At 37.5% G+C, this 20,867-nt stretch overlaps 1 protein-coding gene and 1 pseudogene across 4 annotated transcripts in view; both read left to right on the forward strand.

The window, feature by feature from the left end:
• Rfx3 (regulatory factor X3) overlaps nt 1–20,867 on the forward strand; it is a 274,748-nt gene that overhangs the window by 147,724 nt on the left and 106,157 nt on the right. For all 4 annotated transcript variants that reach the window (XM_055614027.1, XM_055614025.1, XM_055614028.1 and 1 more), the window contains exon 3: nt 16,002–16,099. In XM_055614027.1, the coding sequence (XP_055470002.1) occupies nt 16,002–16,099 (98 nt within the window). The remainder of the gene's footprint in view (nt 1–16,001; nt 16,100–20,867) is intronic.
• On the forward strand, nt 1,493–12,659 carry LOC129681926 (splicing factor U2AF 65 kDa subunit-like; annotated as a pseudogene).

Below are 20,867 nucleotides of genomic sequence, written 5' to 3' on the forward strand. Positions count from 1 at the left end.
ATGATCTTCTGCAATCCAAAGAACTTAGGCAGCTAAACTTGCCCTTCCCCCACAGTTCTGACATCAGCAACACAGAGTTTGTCTCATAGGTTCTAATTGGTTCTACTTCATGCCTATTTCTATCCTTGGTGGACAACCCATGGTTTTAGTATTTTCAGTGTTCTCGGATATCCATTACAACTGAGAAGGCAGCTTCACCAGTGGCTTCCTCTGGCCTTGCCCCAGGAACTCTGAACCTGCCCCCTGCCCTACCATGCAAAGCCTTGGGACCTCCCAGAGTCTCCTTTAGCACTTCAGCTTTCAGCCTTCAAAACTAGTATCACATAGGAGAATCTTAAATGTTGGCAGTCTTTTCTTCCTTCTGGAATTTCACAAGCCAGAGCTCTATTAACTGCAATTCATTTTTTTTTTTTTTAATTTAGCTAACCTAGAGCACAATGCTGGGCAAGTTAGTCCATCCTAAACCTCCAAGCCAGCATAGCTTCCTCCCATTCAGATTTTCCACATTATGTTTGCTTTTAGTCATATTAGGTCCTCTTCATCTCTCCTGGTGGTTCCAAGTCCTCTCCTCGCTCCAATATCTCTTCATGATGCCCCACTTGCTTCTTTTTCCTCCCCTCCTGACCGGGATTTCCCACCCTATTCTATTCATTGCTCAGCATTGGCTGGTTGCTTTATTTACAATACAGACTACAAATGGTGGCATGTTTACATAAAGGAGACAAGTAATGCTCAGAACAAACATTACAATGCAATGTCACAATTGAAAACAGATAGTGGGGTAGAGAAATCAGCATTTGAATGCATGTGTGCATTCCACAAGAACATTATACCAACATTTCACCCTTTAGGTCTAATAAAAGGCTTCTTTTCTTTCAATATAATAATATTAATAAAACAGTCATGAAAACTATTGGGTAAGATTTGCATGTGCAATGTCCAGTCCATGTGCATTTGGCAACTTATGAGATAGTATTTGATTATCCTATCTTGACAAATTTAGACATTAACTGCAATTCTTTCAGCATTCTTATTTTTCATGTCCAACTACTTTCCCAACTCAACTTCCCAGACCCTACTCTTAGCAACACTCTATTTTTCTGGTACTAGTCTCTGTTCTAGTTTCATCTCGGCTGCTGTGATAAAACACTCTGATCATAAAGCACGTTGGGGAGAAGAAAAAGGTTTATCTGGCTTATGCTGCAGGACACAGTTCATCAGTGAGGGAAGTCAGGGCAGGAACTCAAGCAAGAGCTTGAGACAGAAACCATGGAGGAATTCTGCTTGCAGGCATTTGCTTGCTGGGTGCATTTTATGGCTCATGTTTGGCTGCCTCTTTTGTATCGCTCAAGACCACCTACCCAGGAGATGGTACTGCCATCCATCCTACATCAATTAACAAGCAAAACAGTCCCTCACAGCCAGGCCCACAAACCAACCTGATAAAGACAAGTGCCCAGTGGAGACCTCCTTTTTATGTGATCTAGGCTGCATGAAGGTGACAGTTAATGCTAACAAGGACAAGTATTACAAAATTAAGAAAGCCAGGTAACAAACAGAAATCCTACCCCATCTAAATCAGTCACTATCTGAAATCAATGTGTTTTCTTTTATGTCAGGGTAATGTTTTTATCAATCCTTTAATCATTCTATATTTTTCAAACTTAATTTGTTTCCCTTTTTATTTTGTATATTTTTCTTGTAAATGAAATAATTATCTTTCATTTTCAATAAAACCTCTTTTCATTACCTTATTTATTGTTCAAGATAATTGCATGCAGGTGCTACGTATAGCACAATTATTAAAAGGATTCAAACTGAATAGATACATAGATAAAACATAAGGCTTATTTTAAGTCTTGCTATCCTTTTATTATAAAATTCCTTTCAAAATATCTTTTTTCAAAGGTTACATAGCTCAGCTATATACCAGAATATGAATAATTCAGTGTTTCTTGGAGTAAGAAAAAATTTTAGAAATTTGATATATTATGCAATAAATTATTTTCCCTTCCAGATAGAAGGTCAATAGTGGGGTGGTTTATGCTAATAAGATTGAGATTGCTGGTTAATTCCTATCTTACCAAAATATTGAGTTCTCCTATAAAAATTATAGTCACTGCATGTATGTAGATAAAATATTGAAATATGCATCTTTCATGTATCCTGACCTTTTGTGAAATTGATTTTGAGTTTGAGGACTTGATCAAATTATTATTGTGTTAAGTTCTTATCAGATTTTTACTTAGTGAAGCCGAGATTCTTTCTTGTCTTATGTATATGACATGGTATCTGTATATCTGTGTCACATTTCTCTGTACTTGTAATATTTTCATGTTTCAAGGAGAAACTATCCTTTCATTTTAGCAATGTCTTAACATTTAGCAAGAACTTTGGGGCTTAGATTTGTATGTGTTAGTCCTAATTAGGGAGCAGCATAAGAATAAAAGTGAAGGGGAAAATGTGTCCTGTCATGACCTATGTACCCTGACCCGTCATCTGGGAGTGCTCCAAAAAAGCCATGGGCATGCATGCTTCTGGCAGCAAGTAATTGGTCTGGATCTTGTCTGGATGTGTTGTCTTTTGCTGTGTTCGCTAATCATTTCTCAACTTGGCACAAACTTGAATTACCTGGGACTAAATACAGGTAATCTGTATTCTGAAACTGAATACAGAAAATCCCTTGCTCCAAGTATGTAGGCCAATTTCTTCATTCATGGTTGATATGTGTAGGCTCCGCCCATGGACGTGGGGGATGTGGTTAGGTGAGAGGTACCACACTTTGGCAGGTGAACCTGAGTTTTATAAGAAAGCAGGCTTTGGGAAACAGCATTCCTCCAAGGCTTCTGCTTCAGTGCCTGCCTCCAGGTTCCTGGCTTGATTTCTGTTCTGGCTTTCTTTAGTGACCTGAGACTTGTCAGCTGAGAAAAATCCTTTCCTCTCTGAGTTGCTTTTGGTCATGGTATTTAAGCGCAGCAATAGAAATCCTAACTAAGGCACTTGCTGTGTAAGGAATAGCAGTAAATTTTGTACTTCATGCCAAAACTGTTATCTCAGTTTCTTTTTTTAATTAATTAATTTTTCTTTATCCCTGTCAGAGCTTTCCTTCTCTTATCTCCTCCTAGTCCCTCCCTCCCTCCCTCTCCCTTTTCTTCCTGTAGAGAAAAGAGAAACAGAGGGTGTGACAAGCTGGAGACCTAAGTCAGGGTAGGCGGATATGAGGGGGACTCAAGCAGAGACTGCTAGTAGCAGAGATCATAGAGACTGAAGAGGACACCCTCTAACTAGGCTAGTCTTCTAGTACAAGGCAGGGAACTCTAACCCACCTACAAAAACTTCAATCCAAAATTTACCTTGCCTAAGAAATGTGCAGAGATAAAGATAGAGCATAGGTTGAGGGAATGCCCAACCAATGCCTGGCCCAACTAAAGGCCCACCCTATTGGAAAGTGCCAGCCTCTGACACTATGAATGATACTCTGCTAAGCTTGCAGATAGGAGACTTTTAGAGTTGCCTGAGAATTTCATGATGTCAATATTTTTAATAGTTGAGCAATAGTCCATTGTGTAAATGTCCTGTATTTTCTATATCCATTCTTTGTTTGGGGGACATCTTGGTTGTTTCCAGTTTCTGGCTATTATGAATAGAGCTCCTATGAACATAGTTAAGCAAGTGTTTTTCTGGTAAGGTACAGTATCTTTTGGGTACATCCCCAAGGGTGGGATAGCTGGGTCTTGAGGTATAACCATTCCCAATTTTCTGAAACAGCTAAATTTATTTCCAAAGTCATTATACAAGTTTTCACTCCCATCAGAAGTGGAGGAGTGTTCCTTTTTGTTCCATGTCCTTGCCATCAGGACCTGTTGATTGAGTTTTTTATCTTAGCCATTCTGATGGTGTAAGATGGAATTTCAGTCATTTTGATTTGCATTTCCCTGGTGACTAAGGATGTTAAACATTTCTTTAAGTGCTTGGTCATTAAAGATTCTTCTTATCAAGAATTCTCTGTTTAGCTCTGTCCTCCATTTTTCAATTGAGTTAGTTGCCTGGTTTGTTGCTGTCTAATTTCTTGAGTTTTTCATCTATTTTGGATACCAGTCCTCTGTCGAATGGAGGGTTGGTGAAAATATTTTCCCATTCTGTAGGCTGCTGTTTTTTGCTATTGACAGTGTCCTTTGCCTTACAGAAACTTTTTAATCTCATGAGTTCCCATTTATTAAATTGTTATGCTAAGAATGCTTTATTCCTAGATGGGAAGATTCACTGTTGCAAATAATTTATTTCTCTCTCATATCTGTGTATAGTTTTAGTATTATCAAACTGAAACTCTTCACAGTGTTTTCTTAAAAGGTGAACCTACTGATTCTTAAGTTCCTTGAAAAGAATATATATAAGAATATTTGATGAATATGGAATAGTGGTAGAGGAAAAACTTGTTCTACCAAATCTATTGTAATAAAAACTAGTTGGGGCCTAGAGAGGTAGTTCTGTTTTTAAAGTTCTGTCTTGAAGCATGCTGATCTGAGTTCCAGCCCCAAAATCCATGAATCCATATAAAAATATATGGAGGCATGGGGGTGGTCCTTGCTTATAATCCTGGTTCCTGGGATATTGTTTGTATAAAACAATTACAGTATTCACATTTAATGACAAAAAAATAAGTGTTTTGTAACATCCATTTTATTTTGTGATTGAGAATCAGGTGAACTATCTTCTCTGAGTCTCATCTCTGCTTACTAGACTCCGCTCTTTGCCTTTGAACACCTCACCTCTTTCAAATGCTTCTGTGTTTTGACAACTGCTCTGTTTGGGGTATGGTAGAGGTGGCAGTTAGGAATATTGTATGGAGTTAATTCTCTGTTTGGTTTCCCAGTTTCTGATGTGGTCAGAAGTAGACTGAGTCGTCGAGAATGTGCTGCTTTGTGATTATATGTGAAGGCTAAGTGTCACTTCGTTAGGTTGCCCATAGCAACCACGTAGTTTTAGTAAATAATCCTGCGGAGCTTACACTTGAGTTTGTTTGTAGCCTTGTTGCAGAAATAAGCTTTGTGGTGGCGTTTACTGGATTGAATTTAAGAAGATTCGTTTAAAGTCAGTTGCTGGAAACTGTACCTACAGAACTGAGATTGCCTTTAAAAGCAGAAGCCATAGTATGTAAGTAGACGAGCCAGCCAATCTCAGAGCCACTGAGTGAGTTGATAACGTAAGAAAACAAATTCTAGTTTCTATGACAACAAATTTTGTCCTTTAAATATGAATCATGTCCTACTATCAATCTTCTATCTTTTTGTGAAGGGTCCACCATAATCAGGAGACTGAAAGTCTTATGTAGGCTTAGTTCATGCTGATTAGGGTCATTGGGTTCTTTGGAGCAATACTAATCTTAGTCATCAGGATATCTAGCAGTCCAGCAAACCAGCAACAGCAAACACAGCAGACAAACAAGCAGCCATCTTCCTTCTCCAACTGTCTCCTCAAAGCTTTCTTTCTTGGAGCATCCTCCCCAGAGCCTCTCTTTCTTGGAGTCTCCTTTCTCTCCCCCACTCCTGTGTGTGTGTGTGTGTGTGTGTGTGTGTGTATGTCCTCAAAGCAGCCTTCAAAGTGTCCTTCCTCTTCTCCTGAGCCTCTTTTGGCTTGGATGTTTATACCCTCACAGAGTCCTCAGAGTTAAACTGTCTGCAGCTGGCAAAGACTGCACCCTTCTTTGAGCCAAACAAGGCTGTTATTAGCTGTGGATAAATTAAAAGCAGCTGTATTTCCCACACTTTGGATTAAAATAAAAACATGTTTTGTTTAGATAACATAACTGAGTTTTTAAAGAACATAAAACTTCAACTATATGTGTCCCCCTTTTTGTTTAAAAAATTGTTTTTTTCTATAACATGGATAAACTATGTACAATAAGAATATTATCAGGTAAATATTATATTTACAATGTTCAGTCCATTTGTATTTGGCAACCTAGGAAACATATTCCACTATCTATCCTATCCTGGTGAGTCCAAAGTTCTGTACCTAAATCAGTTTCTTGTAACTTGTATTTATCAACCTAAAAATATCTTCTTAGACCTGAAACATTGTCTTAGTTCCTAAACAACTAAGCTTAATTGTAATAAGACTATGACTATCTGGTCTTCAACGTCATAAGAGACTTGATAAGGAAATAATATTACCTATGTAGGAAGCATAGAGCAAGCAGCTTCTAGAACTATAGAAATGACAGAGACAGTCACCAGAGGTTTTTCTGTGTTGTTGGGACATCCAGTCTTTAGTCTACTGGCCCAGAATATCTGACAGACTTTTCTGTGAAGCAGGAATTTTGAAGGACTGGCCTTTGCAGCCAGTCCTGAAGATACCTGATAAAACAGGAGCGGATGAATTGGGAGGAGGTTCCCCCTATCAGTGGACTTGGCAAGGGGCACGGTGGAGATGAGGGAGGGAGGGACTGGGAGGGAATGAGGGATCGGGACACGGCTGGGATACAGAGTTAATAAAATGTAACTGATAAGAAAAAAATAAAATTTAAAAAAAATGTGAGACCTAAAAAAAAAAAAAAAGTTGGACAGTCAACTTTCCAGTGTCCTGTTTGCTCAGACAGCCTGCTTTCAGCAGTTGAAGGACTTTTTTTTTTTTTTTTTTTTACTCTAATGGCTATCTTGCCACTTTTTTTTTTTTTTTTTTATGCCCATCATCTTCCTTGAAGTAGATTAGGAGTGTTGCCAGGAGCAGATGTTTCTCTGTCAGAAAAACCTTGTGTTCTTAAAACATCTTTAAAGGCCATATTCTGTAGATCTCAGAACTGTTTGAAGACCACCTGTCTATCTCAGTATATCTAAATAGACAAACATTGCTTGTTTCTGGTTGTGTACTATCTGATTAACCTTTAAAACATATACAAGAGACTAAATAAAGCTTATTTCTGTAATTAACTAAAATAGAATCTAACATCACACCCCTCTCTTAGCCAAACGGGCCTGTTACCAGCTGCAGATAAACTAAAAACACCTTCATTTCATATATTTGGGATTAAAACAAACATTTGTTTACATAACATGACTGGGTTTTTTTTTTTTTTAAAAAAAAACTTCCACTGAAAGTCTTAGTTAACACTGAGTGTCCTAGGATAAACTCTATAAATACTGTAGAAATTCCCCTTCTTCAGTGCATGCAACAAGAGAGAACTTAAGTAACTTTCCCCTTAAACTATCCTGTGACTTCATCATGCCTTTTTCACTGTGACTCTGTACTCATGAATCAATACCCTTTACTCACAGTCAGTCTGATTTTCACAGTGATGGTAGGAATCTTCTTGGTAAAACATATTAAAAAGCTTGTGACAGAATTTATATTACTTTTAACCAGACTGAGAAAAAAAAAATCTTTTGTTTGGTTTCTATTTTCCCATCTCTCTGCCTGCTTTTCCTTTGTGCCTTTTCTTTTCTGGTATCTTAGTTGTAGCTTGCAAACATGGCTCTCTTGACTTTTATGTATTTCTTTCCTCAGTTACTTCATAATCCTCTAGTTTGCTAGTTTGAAAATCTTGACTGAGTCCTGGTCCTTCTCTTTCCTCGTGGTTGCTTTTGTAGCTAATGCTGATCCTGCACTGTTGTCCTTCTTCCCTGACTGTTATAGCTGCTTTTACACCTGTTCATTCCCTCCTGTTTCACTCTGGGTCACTTAGCAGCTTTTCACCCAACTACTCTTGTATCTCATCTTTTAAGTCTGGTTTGAGCTATGTCTCATGTTTCTTGTAGGCCTGTTAGAGTGATGTTAATACAGCTTTGTGTAGTTCTTAAGTTGAACACTTAAGCAGTTGGTGCCAGCTGAATGTATAATGAATTCTCTTATGAGAAAGATAATTATCTTGACATAAGGAGGAATTTTTTTATAAAGATACTAGAAAGCTTCTTAGCTGACTAATGAACTTAACAGTTATACATGATTTCATTTACCATTGAACGATTTCTCCTTTGAAGTATGTTTCATGTTCTTTTTCTTGAAACACATCCAAAATAACATATTGTGTAAATTTGTCCTCAAAATATATTAATTGATTCTGTTGAACTAGCACATGTTCCTGCGGTGTGTAATTTGCTTTGATATTCACTTCTATTGTAAGGCAAATCATGAAAAATGCACATTAAATGAGCAAATAAGCTCTTGAGTGCTACCCTTTGAATGATTATATAGGTATTTCTGTTTATTTAAATATATATTCATACGAGTCAGTTAAGTTTCTTCATTACCTAGTCACTATGAAAACATGCATTCTTTCATATTTTTAAATTTTGGCAGTATATTTTTGGTTCAATGGACAAAATAACTATATGATATAGAATGATGTCATAATAAGACCCTCATTACTGCCACATTTTTAAGCTTTTAAAAGTTGGTCCAAGGCCATTTTGAGTTTCATATGTTCAAGCCATTTTAATGTAGTAAATAGTTAATTATAAACTATTGATTAACTATATTAAATTCATTTTTCCATCCTCTTTTTAATTCATATTTTGGCCACTTATCTCATTACAAAAATTCAAAAAATATTGAAAATATTTATTAATTCTCTTTGGAAATATTTTTGGGAATTGATTTTGGAAAAGCAAATGAAATTAAAAGATGAAATTTCATGTACAGTTTATTTAATCATTTCCTTTTCTAGGACCTGGGTGTGGGTGAATAGCAACAGAGGTGTTAGGTTAGAGATTTCACAAAGATATGTGGTAAATAAAGTTACCGAAGATGGTGATGAAATGCTGATAGGAAGTTATTTCTCATCTCAACCAGAAATGCTTTCTTGAATTTTCCTGCATTAAACTAATGGGAATTAAAATAGAAATCAGTTTCTAATGTATAACCTTAACCCAGATCCAAACATCACTTAATGTCTAACAGACTGTCAAAAATATTTGAACAACTTTGATTGTTTTAGAAAGTGGAAAAAGCATGCAAGTGAGGTAACAATTTTACCTCACTTTTAGTGCTGCATCAAACAACATTTAAATGTTCTCATCAGGAGAATGGAGAACTGATCGTCAGTTAAGAGCACTTGCGGTTTTTGCAATGGACTCGAGTCCAGTTCCTAGCATTCAGATCAAACAGCTCACAGCTGTACCTATAACTCCAGTGGCCTCTGCAGACACTTGCATACAAATGGCATACACTCACATAGATATATCTGCATAAATATAAATAAAATAGGTCTTTTAAAAGCTATCTTATTTGTTTCCTTTCAGATAATAACAATTATTTAATAGCTCATTCTTCAATAAAAGTTAATATCCAAATTTAGAAATTTATTTGCTAGGTATAATGTACTCTTGAGTAATTATCAGATGTTTATAGTGTGTTTAACCTGTGTGGGGCTTTGAGCTAAAATAATAATAATAATAATAATAATAATAATAATAATAATAATAATAGTAATAATTTGGTCTGGGTTTTGCCATTCTCAATTTGCATCTTGTGCCTGGGTTTATTAGTCAGAATAGACCCTCTTTATGGCCTTGACTTTTCCCTAGATTTCATCAGCTCTGATACTGGTTGGAGAAGAGGGAAGATTTCAGTGGCTTTATAATCTACTTATAGTGCCAAACAAAATTAAATGACAAACTGAAAAGTAAAGATTTTTAAGGATCTTATCTTCTTATTATAAAACGTGACATGCATTTTCCTTTTCTTGTTTATTTCCCTTTTCTGTGCTTACTGCTGGGAATGTGTCCCTAGTTTTGCTTCATCCAGTATGATTCAGCCATTGAAAGAATATCTTCTTATTCTCCTGGCGGTGTGTCCATTTCCATCTCTTACCATGCAGAAACTGATTCAAGGGTGGCTGTAATCTGCCATTTTAATTGCTTAGTCCTTTTCCCATTCATTTTGTCTGTTCTTTAGCTTGGTAGGTGGTGAAAAGAATCAAGCCCCAGTTTCATGTTGTTCTGTGAAGTGTCCATGTGGTCAAGGGCCTTCTGTTATATTGCTGCCCTTGAAGAGCCTCCAATAGGATTTCACTCCACGATTGTTGACATTTATTGTTTTGTTTCTACTTTAATCACAGAATCTCATAATTTTATATAATTATTGATGAATATTTATCATGCATGAATGTGAGAGGAAATAATAGAATTAAAAAGCAATTTGAATTCTATTTACATGGCCATCAAAATTTATTGTGTTATCAAAAATCCTATTTATGTTTAATTGCTTTGTATTTTTTGATATATTTATTTTATAAACTCACTACTTTGGAACTGGAAGAAACTAGCATGCTATAAGGATGGTTTGTTGTTTACGAGCACATACTATTGTAGAATACCAGAGTTTGGCTGAGTACCCACGTTAGGTAGGACACTACTTCCTGAAATTACAGCTAGGGAATCCAATGCCTCCGCCCTCTGAAGGGGCCTGGACTCACATACACACAACATCTGCACACAGTGTGAAAATAAATGAACAAAGTTGCTATTGCAATACTCAAATATTCAGTAGCTCACAAGGAGGAAACTAGTTTTGTAGCCAAAATTAATGGATGTGCAAGCACTCTCATTATATCCACCCAAGATAGAAGTCCTGAAACATTACTGAAAACATTGTTGCATGAGATTTTAGCTTTGTATTTGTTTTGTGTAGGGGAAGGGCATTTCCAGTAGTGTTTGTTTGAACATCACAATTACTACAGCTTGTGTATTAATAAATTTTCATTTTAAAACTGCAAGGCCAATATGAACTTATAGAATAAAAGATGAGCCTAACTGCTCACCTTTTCCAATGTCACTCAAAATCTGTCACTCTGTCAAGTCTACTTGTGATTTTGCGTATGTAGGCGGACATGTATGTATGAACTTTATCTATCTATCTATCTATCTATCTATCTATCTATCTATCTATCTATATACACATCACACTGGAGATATTATTCTGTAATAATGATATATCAGTGTGGATTCATCACCTGTAATACTCTGGGTTGAGGATGGGAGTATTAGTTGTAAAACATTGGCCTATTTTTCTTTCCTGTAGTAGTAAAACTTCTCTGAACAAAAAGTGTTTTGAGAAACTAAAAGAAAAGCATAAAAGTATGAAGACTAACATACATGTAAAAACACAGTCTAGTTTAATTTAAGAAGCAAAGTAAAGATTAAAACTGTGAAGATATTTATAATCTTAAAATGGAGAAAATGGTAAACATTCATGGGACAGACACTATATACATCTAGCCATTTTTGAAGAGACATTTAGATTATTCCTTGGAGCAAGTAACATAAATGAAGATAAAAAATCTAGTTGTATACTTGAATAAATAAGTTTCAATATTTAATACAATGTTTCATATAAAAATAACTACTATAACCCAATTAAGGAAGAACTATAGCATAGCTCTGCACAGGGCCCTTCGCGGCCAACTAAGCTCAACGAGAATGAACGAGAACGGGACTGGGAGAATCGGCACCGGAAGTGTAGCCACAGCCGAACTGAAAGCTGGGACCGGAAGCGCAGGAGCCGGAGCCGAGATGGGTGTAACTGGCACCAACTCCGGGCTGGAGGGCAAACCTTTGACAAGAGGATCACAGTGGATTGATTCCTTCACCCCTGCCATGAGAAGAAAGGGGTCCGTAAATCCTGGGAAGTGTCACCACCTGGCTTTGAGCACATCACCCCAATGCAGTACAAGGCCAAGCAAGCTGCGGGTCATATTCCAGCCACTGCCCTTCTCCCCACCATGACTCCTGATGATCTGGCTTGTGACCCCAACGCCCGGTGCCTGTGGTTGGGAGGCAGATGACCAGACAGGCCAGACGTCTCTACGTGGGCAATTTCCCTTTTGGCATCACTGAGGAGGCTATGATGGACATCTTCAATGCCCAAAGGTGCTTAGGGGAGTTGACCCAGGCCCCTGGCAACCAGTTTTGACTGTGTAGATCAATCAAGACAAGAATTTTGCCTTTTTGGAGTTCCGGTCAGTGGATGAGACAACCCAAGCCATGGCCTTTGATAGCATCATCTTCCAGGGCCAGTCATGGAAGATTCGAAGGCCTCACGACTACCAGCCGCTGGCTGGCATGTCAGAGAACCCCTCTGTTTATGTGCCTGGAGTTGTGTCCACTGTAGTCCCAGACTCTGCCCACAAACTGCTCATCGAGGGTGTGCCCAACTACCTGGATGATGACCAGGTGAAAGAGCTGCTGACATCCTTTGGGCCTCTCAAGGCCTTCAAATTGGTCAAAGATAGTGCCACACGGCTCTCCAAGGGCTACGCCTTCTGTATGTGGGCATCAACGTTACAGATCAGGCCACTGCATTTCTGAATGGGTTTCAGGTAGGGGTCAGGAAGCTGCTTGTCCAGAGGGTGAGCATGGGAGCCAAGCATGCCATGCTGAGCACCATCAGTCAGACACCTGTAACCCTTCAAGTGCCTGGACTGATGAGCTCTTAGGTGCAGTGGGCAGTCCCCCAACTGAGGTCCTGTGCCTCATGAACGGTGCTGCCTGAGGAGCTGCTAGACGACGAGGAGTATGAGGAGATCATAGAGGATGTACGAGACGAGTGCCGCAAGCATGGGCTGGCCAAGTCCACTGAAATCCCCTGCCGTGGACGGTGTCGAGGTGCCTGGCTGGGGAAAGATCTTTGTGGAGTTCACTTCCAGAAAGCCTTGCAGAGTCTAACCGGCCGCCAACAGAGTGGTGGTCACAAAATACTGTGACCCTGACTCTTACACCGTTGGCACTTCTAGTAGAGGTAGCCAGGGGAGGGTGGGGGCAGGGCTGGCTGGCGACTTTTCACCCGACCTGCCTCACCCTCCTTTCTCCCCTCTGAAGATGATGGGCAGAGGAGTGACAGCCGAATGACAGCTGGCAGCAACTGGAATGGCAGCAATTAAGGGGGTGGGGAGTTGGGACTAGGGCGGGTGCACACAGATACATGCACCCACACCTACACAGAGGGGAGGGCTGGGATAGGGGCTGTGTGCACAGCAGGGCAGGTAGGACCCCCAGAGCCCCTTCCCAAACAGCCTCCTCTTATTCTTTACACCTCTTTCCTCCTCCCTTCCCCCATGGTAGGAACATAGTGTGTTTATATTTTATGGTCAAACTATTTTGAATTTTGTTGTCTGGCCCTGTGCCCTGCTCTTTTCCCTTTGCAGGGCCACACCTCCATTCCTCCGGTTTCTGGTCCTTCCTGTTCTCTAAACCTGGTTTCTTAAGTAGTTGATTCTTCTCCTTAGTCTTTTCCAGACCCTCAGCCTGTGGGCTCTGTCCTGCTCCTCCTCTCTGTGGCAGTTTCATATTTGCTAAAAGAAATTTGCTCATTAAACATTTTGTTGTATTTAAAAAAAAAAAGAAGAACTACAGTATATAGGAATTGTAAGACATTAATAAGCAGATCACAAGATTAAATTAGACATGAGCAATGTAGATTTTGGAAGTTTGATACCTAAGTAATAAGAGAATTTCCATTTAAGTATTATCCTGCTCTAGAATTATAAAAACTACCAATTTTTTTATATCGATGACTGATGTTTCCTTAAGAAAGCAGGCATGTACTTAACATTTATATAAAGGGAGATAGACATAAATGTATGTAAAAATCTACAAGAAAATCTACTGTCTGAAGACATAGTGTGCGATATTACTTCAAATAATGTAGTTTGTAAAAACAGAAAGAGGTAAAAATCTTTAATGATCATGAGAAGTGGAGGTATTTAAAGAATTTCAGTAAAAGTTTATATAATATAGAGCTAATATTAAAAGAATAAAATAAGATTTAAATATATTTTAATAATAAGATCGCTAAGACATCTTACAGAATAAAAATGTATGCTGCGGAATTTTCTCCTCCCATGTCAACATATCCATTGATACTGCTATTTTTCTGGTTTTGTTTATGTAGCCATTTCGAGGGGATTGTTTTACAGCAGACTTCCTGCTACTCAGATTCTTTGTAGAAGTCTACTAAAAAGAAAGGAACAGCAGAAATCACTCAGCATTTCTTCTTCTTTTTAAAAGATTTGTTATGTATACAATGTCTGTACTGTATATACACCAGCACACCAGAAGAGGGCACCAGATCTCATTATAGATGGTTGTAAAACGCCATGTGGTTGCTGGGAATTGCATTTAGGACCTCAGGAAGAACAGCCAGTGCTCTTAACCTCAGAGCCATCCCTCCAGCCCAGCACTGAACTTTTTAAAATGGAACTTCTTCAAACCCTTAGAGGTTTTTTTAAGAGGTTTTTTTTTTTTTTTTTTTTTTTTTTTTGTTTGTTTTATAAATCATGTGTGTATGGGAAGCAGGGTTGGGAATATATGCACATGAGTGCAGGTGCCCTGGGAGGACAGAGAAACTCAAATCTTCTGTAACTAGATTATAGGTGGTTGTGGCTGCTCAAAGTGGACACAGTGGGAGCCACGTATCTAGTCAGTGGAATGATATGTCATCTTTCTCTAGCCCCAGTCACTAGGTTTTAACCACCAATTTATATGACATGAAAAAACAGATAGAAAAAAATTGAGTTACGCCATTCACCAAATCTAGAATGCCAGAAAGCCTTTGAAGGAAATGACCCATCCCCCTCCAACCAGAGTTAAGAGGAAAAGTAGAAAAAGAAATGAGAAACTGTTACAGATAAGGTGTGAGGAATCTGATAGCACTATGGGGAACATGTCACCATCTTGATTTGAACAGACACACACTACAAGGGTCATTGGAATGATGAATTTCAGATGATGTGATCTGAATCAGATCAGATTCAAAATCAGATGATTTTGATCTCTTGGGACTAGAGAAAGGGATCAGTGGTTAGAGTGTTTCCTGCTCTTATAGAAGACCTGGGTTTGGTCCCTATCACACATGTAGGGAGGCTTACAACTACAGCTCCAGTTCAGGGTCCTGGCCTCAATCAATGCCTGCACACAGACATGCATACACATAATTATTAGCAATAAATCTTAGTAAACATTTTTATCTCTTTGAAATAACACATTGGGGCCTGTGAGCTGGCTCAGTGGGTAAAGGGTCTTGTCACTAAGCCTGATAACTTGAGTTTGCTTCTTAGAACTCATGTGGTAGAAAAAGAGTGACTCATGACTCAAACTTCATATGCACATCACACATAAATAAATAAATACATAAAAAGAAATACAATCTTAGAATTGCTTTTAATAATCCTGGTGGGGTAGGAGTAAAGGAAAGGGCTGGTGATAGTTATTTTGAAAATGATTGCATGAAATTTGTTAAGGTGCTTTTAAATATTTGAGTGTTTTTCCATTGTGGGATTTTTTATTGTAATATTTAATTTTGAGATTACAATATAATTACATCATTTCCTCACTTCCATTTCCTTCCTATAATCCCTTTCATATAATTCTCCTTTGCTTTGTTTCAAATTCATTCAAATTCAGACCTCTTTTTCTGTAATTGTGTGTGTATTCCTAACTATGTAAAATACAACCTGGTTAGTCCATATAATGTTATTTGTATGTATGTATTTTCATGGCTTAAGAGGTCGTCAGGTTTTTTTCTGATACCAAAAGCTCAGTTGTGAAAAAAATAAATATACCAGTGACATTATGTGGACATAGTTATTTTTAATTAAAAATAAATTTAGCCTTTAGTTTAAAAATTAAAATGGAGTAGAATTTTGTAAATCATTAAAACCAGTGAGGAACTTCCAGAATGTTAAAATATAAAACTGTGTGTGCATGCACACTGACAAGAAAATTAGAGAATTGTTTTGGAATGTGCTATGGTTGATCTAGACACACAAGTTTCTTAACTTGAAAGTAGTTTCTTACCTTGAACGTAGCATGGACCTAAGAGATTTCATCACTAGCCATCCCTGTTGATCAATATTCTGGAGAAATTTTTGAGATCTAATGTGGTCTATTCTCCCTGTGCCTGCCCCTTACCATGGCTCTAATGCACTGTGTCTAACCCTGACCATGGATGTTCTGTGCTGTGCCCGTTCTGTATTTACCACTTACATGGTCCTCATAACTGTTTTTCAGGTGCAGCAGGTCCAGACAGTTCAGCAGGTCCAACATGTCTACCCAGCTCAGGTGCAGTATGTGGAAGGAAGTGATACTGTCTACACCAACGGAGCAATGTAAGTTGGATTACATCATTTCCTCATTTTAAGTAAGTTGGATTAATTCCCCAACTCAGGGAAATACTGTACTTTCTAATAGTAATAATACTTTCTCTAGTCCTGGGATTGTTTGCATGATTTTTAACATTTTTTTTTAATTGCAAGAGAGTTATTTAAACTGATACGGAGAGCTTAGTCTATATTTACTAATAACGTACCTGTATTTTATTCTCACTTAGCCTTCTCAGAATATTTTAAATTGTTTAAATTATGTGTGCTTTAACAGTTCTCCCTAAATTGAGAAAAACTTTTATTTCTTGTTAGCAATGTCTTAATAGTGCCTAATATCTGTGATTTTTAAATATCAAGATGGATATGCACGAGGTTTGTGTTTATCTGTAAGTCTGTATAAAATCATATATTAGGAATTTTGTAGACTTCTGCACAGTCAAATCTAAGTGATGATCTTCCATGAATCTTATTTTTCTACCTAAGTCTGCCTCCTCAACTGTCTGGTCTCCTTTGTATCAAAGCTAGTAGCAATCTGTAAATTTATTGGCTTTTGCAGCCACTTTGGATTGAAAGTCTCAGTGTATTACTATAAACAAACAAACTAAGACTTACTCCAAGTCGTCATCGGTTATCTGAGTTTGTCAGTAAACAAAGTTTTGGAGTACACTAAGTGAATTCAGATCGTCTCAGCGTCTTGCTTTTGCCTAGCAGGTTCCCTGCTTCTTGCACCACTGTGTGCTCCTGCAGTGCATTTGCTCCTCGCATTCCTGCAGCGTGTGCACTTCTCACGACCTCGCAGCTTAAATGCATTTCTGCAGTGTGGCTTCTCCTCAGAATAGCTCCTCTGCCTTTCCTTCTCGCCCATGGTTGCTTCCCTTGATTGCAGTGATGCCATGCTGTGAGCTCTCAGAGGGTTTGGGTTTTACCCCTGCAGTAACTGGGACAAGATAAGCATGCATGACAGAGTCCATTCATCACATTAATTTGACTAAAAGCTTAGATTTGGTTTAATTATGTATTAGCATCATAATAGTGTTCTATGTAAAACATTCTGAACTTTCCAATTATTCCTTTATAGAAGTGGAATATACAGTAATCAAATTTAGTTGTTGGAGGATTTTAGGATATGTGTGATGTTCCTGACCTGGGGTCTGGAACATGATAGTGAGAAATGAAAACTCTTCTTTTGTCTCTTTTTCTTTTTCAAATTAGAATAAAATATTGGTTCTACTATAGCATTTCAAAAATTATTTTTGTTGAAATTTCCTGTTTGTTTCCCCATGAAATACCCCTCCTTGTATCTTTTCCTATGTGGCAGTCCCCTTGCTGTCTTTATGTCACATATGTCTTCTCTGCTCCCGAAACTTTTTCTTTCTTATCCCCATTCTATTGTGATGATCAGTATATACTCTCACACCCACAATTATTTCTCTCTCTCTCTCTCTCTCTCTCTCTCTCTCTCTCTCTCTCACACACACACACACATACATGGGAGGAGAGGGAGAGAGAGAAAGAATGAGGGGCTCAAGAGAAGGCTTAGCAGTTAAGAGCTCTGGCTGCTTCCCATGGTACCCATAGCTGATTCCCAGCACCCATGTAGCAACTCACAGTCATCTGTAACTTGTGTTCAATAGGAAGGGCCTCTGCGATCACTAGGTACACACAAGATACATATAGCCAAAACATTTATATGCAGAAATTTTTTAATTAGAAAAAATAAAACTAGGATCTGCAAGGAAGAGTAGAGTGCACTTGCAATATTTTTTTCAAGTCTAGGTTACCTTATTTGATATAGTCATGTCCACATGTATCCATTTTCCTGTAAGTTTTATAACTTACTTTTCTTTATGGCTGAGTGAAATACTGTTGTATATATTGCCACATTTTAATGGATTATATAGATTAATTCAATTTTCTTACTATTGCCAAAAAGAAGTGTTAGGATGTATCACTGGGGTAGGAGATAGAGTTCCTTCTCTGGGTATATGCTCTATATAGTGGAATAGCTGGATCACATGGTATTTTTAGATTTCCTGGATTTCCATAGTAGCTGCATCAGGCTACCCTGGCACTAGCAGTAAATAAAGGTTTTTGTTCTCTCGTACCCTTGAGCATATTTAATATAGTTTGCTTGTTTGATGATAACCATAGTGACTGACAGGAGATAGAATCTCAAGGTATGTTTGTTTACAGTTTTCTGGTGATTAAGGGTATTGGACAAATGAAAAAACTTATTTGTTTTCCACTCTTGTTTCTTCTGTTTAGAAATGCCTATTCAGTTCATTGGTAGTGTGTGTGTTTATGTGTTTAATTTTTGCAGTTCTTTATATATTCTACATATTAATCCTCTTTCTGAAGTATAACTGCTAGGTGTTTTCTACCAGCCTATAGGCTATCTATTTTCTCTGCCGATAGTTTTAGCTTCCCAAACCTTCTTAATTCCGTAGTTGTTTTTATCAACTTCTAGGGTAATTTCCTTTGTTGTTGGAGTCCTATTCAGATCCCATTTATCAATTCTTAGGGTTATGCTGTACCTTATTCAGAAATATTTTACCTAATACCGTAATTTGAAATAATTGTCCACCTGTAAGCCAATTGTTTTTTATTCAGGCTAAGAGATACGGATTTTATTGCATTCTTCTACAGGTAAATATCTAATTTTATCCCTATCATTTATTGAATAGGATATCGGTTTCCCAATGTGTGCTTCTAACAACTTTGTGAAAAGTCAGTGGCTATAGCTGTGTGAGGTTTTTTCTGGGTACTCCATCGTGTTTGCTAGGTCTGCTTATCTGCTTTTTTTTTTTTTCCTCCCATGCTTTCTTTGTCACTGATATATAGAAAACTATTTATTATTTTGCTGACTTTAAAGCATACAACTTCACCAAAATTATTCATTAGATACAAAATTTTCAATGTATTTCTTAATGATCTTCAGGATATTGTTGAAGTCTGTTGTAAGAATAGTCTTTACATCTCTAATTTTATTAATTTAGAACTTATCTCTTTTTTTGTTAGTTTGGCTAAGGGGTTGTCAGTCTTGTTAATTTTTCAAGGAACCAGCTTTAATTTCACCTATCTTATGTAATGTTCTTTTACCCTCTATAGCACTACTTTTGCCCTATCTAATCTTTATTTCTTCCGAAACTGAGTTTGGGTTTGGCTTCTTGTTTTTCCAAAACAGTGATATTGAGGGGCAGGCCTGATTTTTGGGGGGGTTATCAGTTAGACATAATAAACTGGACTTTCAGGACTTTCTTTGCTGTGTCCCATAGGTTCTGGTAGGTTGTGTTGTTATTTTGATTTGAGTCTGGGAATCTTTAAATTTCCTGATTTGTTTGTTTGTTTGTTACCTACTGCTGTTTTAAAAGTCTATTTTTCAGTCTCCAAATGTTTGTTACTTCTGAGTTTTCTCTTGCTGTTGATTTCTGGCTTTACTTTACTGTTGCCTGATGAGGTAGAGGAATGATTTCACGGTTTCATGTGTTTAAGGCTTACATTATGGCCAAAAATTTAGTCAGTTTTAGAGGACATCATACAAATTGCTGACAAGAGCATGTGTTCCCTCTCTGTTGAATAGACTATTTTGTAGATATCTATTAAATCCTATTGGTCTATGGTATACTTTAGCTCTGAACTTTCTTTGCTATTCTTTTATTGTAAGATTTAATGTAAATTTACTAATTGGGTATCAAAGTTTCACAGTATTCTTGTATGTGAAAACCTCTGTGACCTTTTATATCTTTATTTTTTGTTTTGTGAAACTGTAGCCCAAAGATTGGATGTGTAGTTATTTCCAGATATTATATCCTTGAAGAATTGTTCCCATTATTAATAGTAAAAATGGCCTCATTTATTTTTATCTCTTCTGACAATTTTTAGTTTAGAATCTACTTTACCAGATATGAGACTCATTCAACCAGCTTGTTACAGCTTCCATTTACTTGGTAGGATGATTTGCATCCTTTGGCTCTCAGAATTTGAATATTTTGCTAGCTAAGTGTGTTTCTTAGAGACAGCAGATAGTTGGGTTTCTTTCTTTCTTTTTTTTTTTTTTAATTCAGGCTGTTTGCCATAAAGTTATTATGTCAAGTTCTGTGCTATTTCCAATGATTTTGTTAGTTGGTGTTGTGGTTGGTTGGATTGTTTCTGGTTTTCTTCTTCCTTTCCTATTAGTGTTAGACATTTCCTGGTTACTATGATGGACACAATCAACTTTCTTCTTGCTTTCCTCAGTTAGTCTGTTCATCTTGTGGAATATAGTTTCCTGTGTTTTCAGGAATGAGGCTGTCTTTTTATTCGTTCCATGTACAGTACTGTCTTAGTAATTATTTCCAGTACTGCTTTGGCTTTCATATTTTGCCTTAGTTTTTGTTTGTCTTGAAATGGCCTTACTTTTTCATTCTTCATCAATGTTAAAACAACTTTGCTTGGTTTCGTGAACCTGGTTGAAAGTTACTTACATTCAAAACTCGGGATATGGATGGATGGATTAATAGATGGAGGTAGGTAGGTAGGTAGGTGACAGATAGATAGGCAGCTGGATAGATATAAAAATCATTCCAAGCTTTCTTAACTTTTGAGGTTTTTGTTGCAAGATGTTATTTTATTCCAGCGCTTGTGCTTTTTGGATTTAGCTGGCATTCTAATATGGTGTTTTGCTTTCTATTTTGAACATCTTGACTGAAGAGCTGTGGAGAGCCTCTTCTCTGTTCCTAGCTGTTTACAGCTCTAAATTTCTCTTTATTGTACTGCTCTCCCCCTCAGGGCTTGG

Source organism: Psammomys obesus, unplaced genomic scaffold (genome assembly GCF_907164565.1).
Source record: "Psammomys obesus unplaced genomic scaffold, mPsaObe1.curated_primary_1811, whole genome shotgun sequence".
NCBI lineage: Eukaryota > Metazoa > Chordata > Mammalia > Rodentia > Muridae > Psammomys > Psammomys obesus.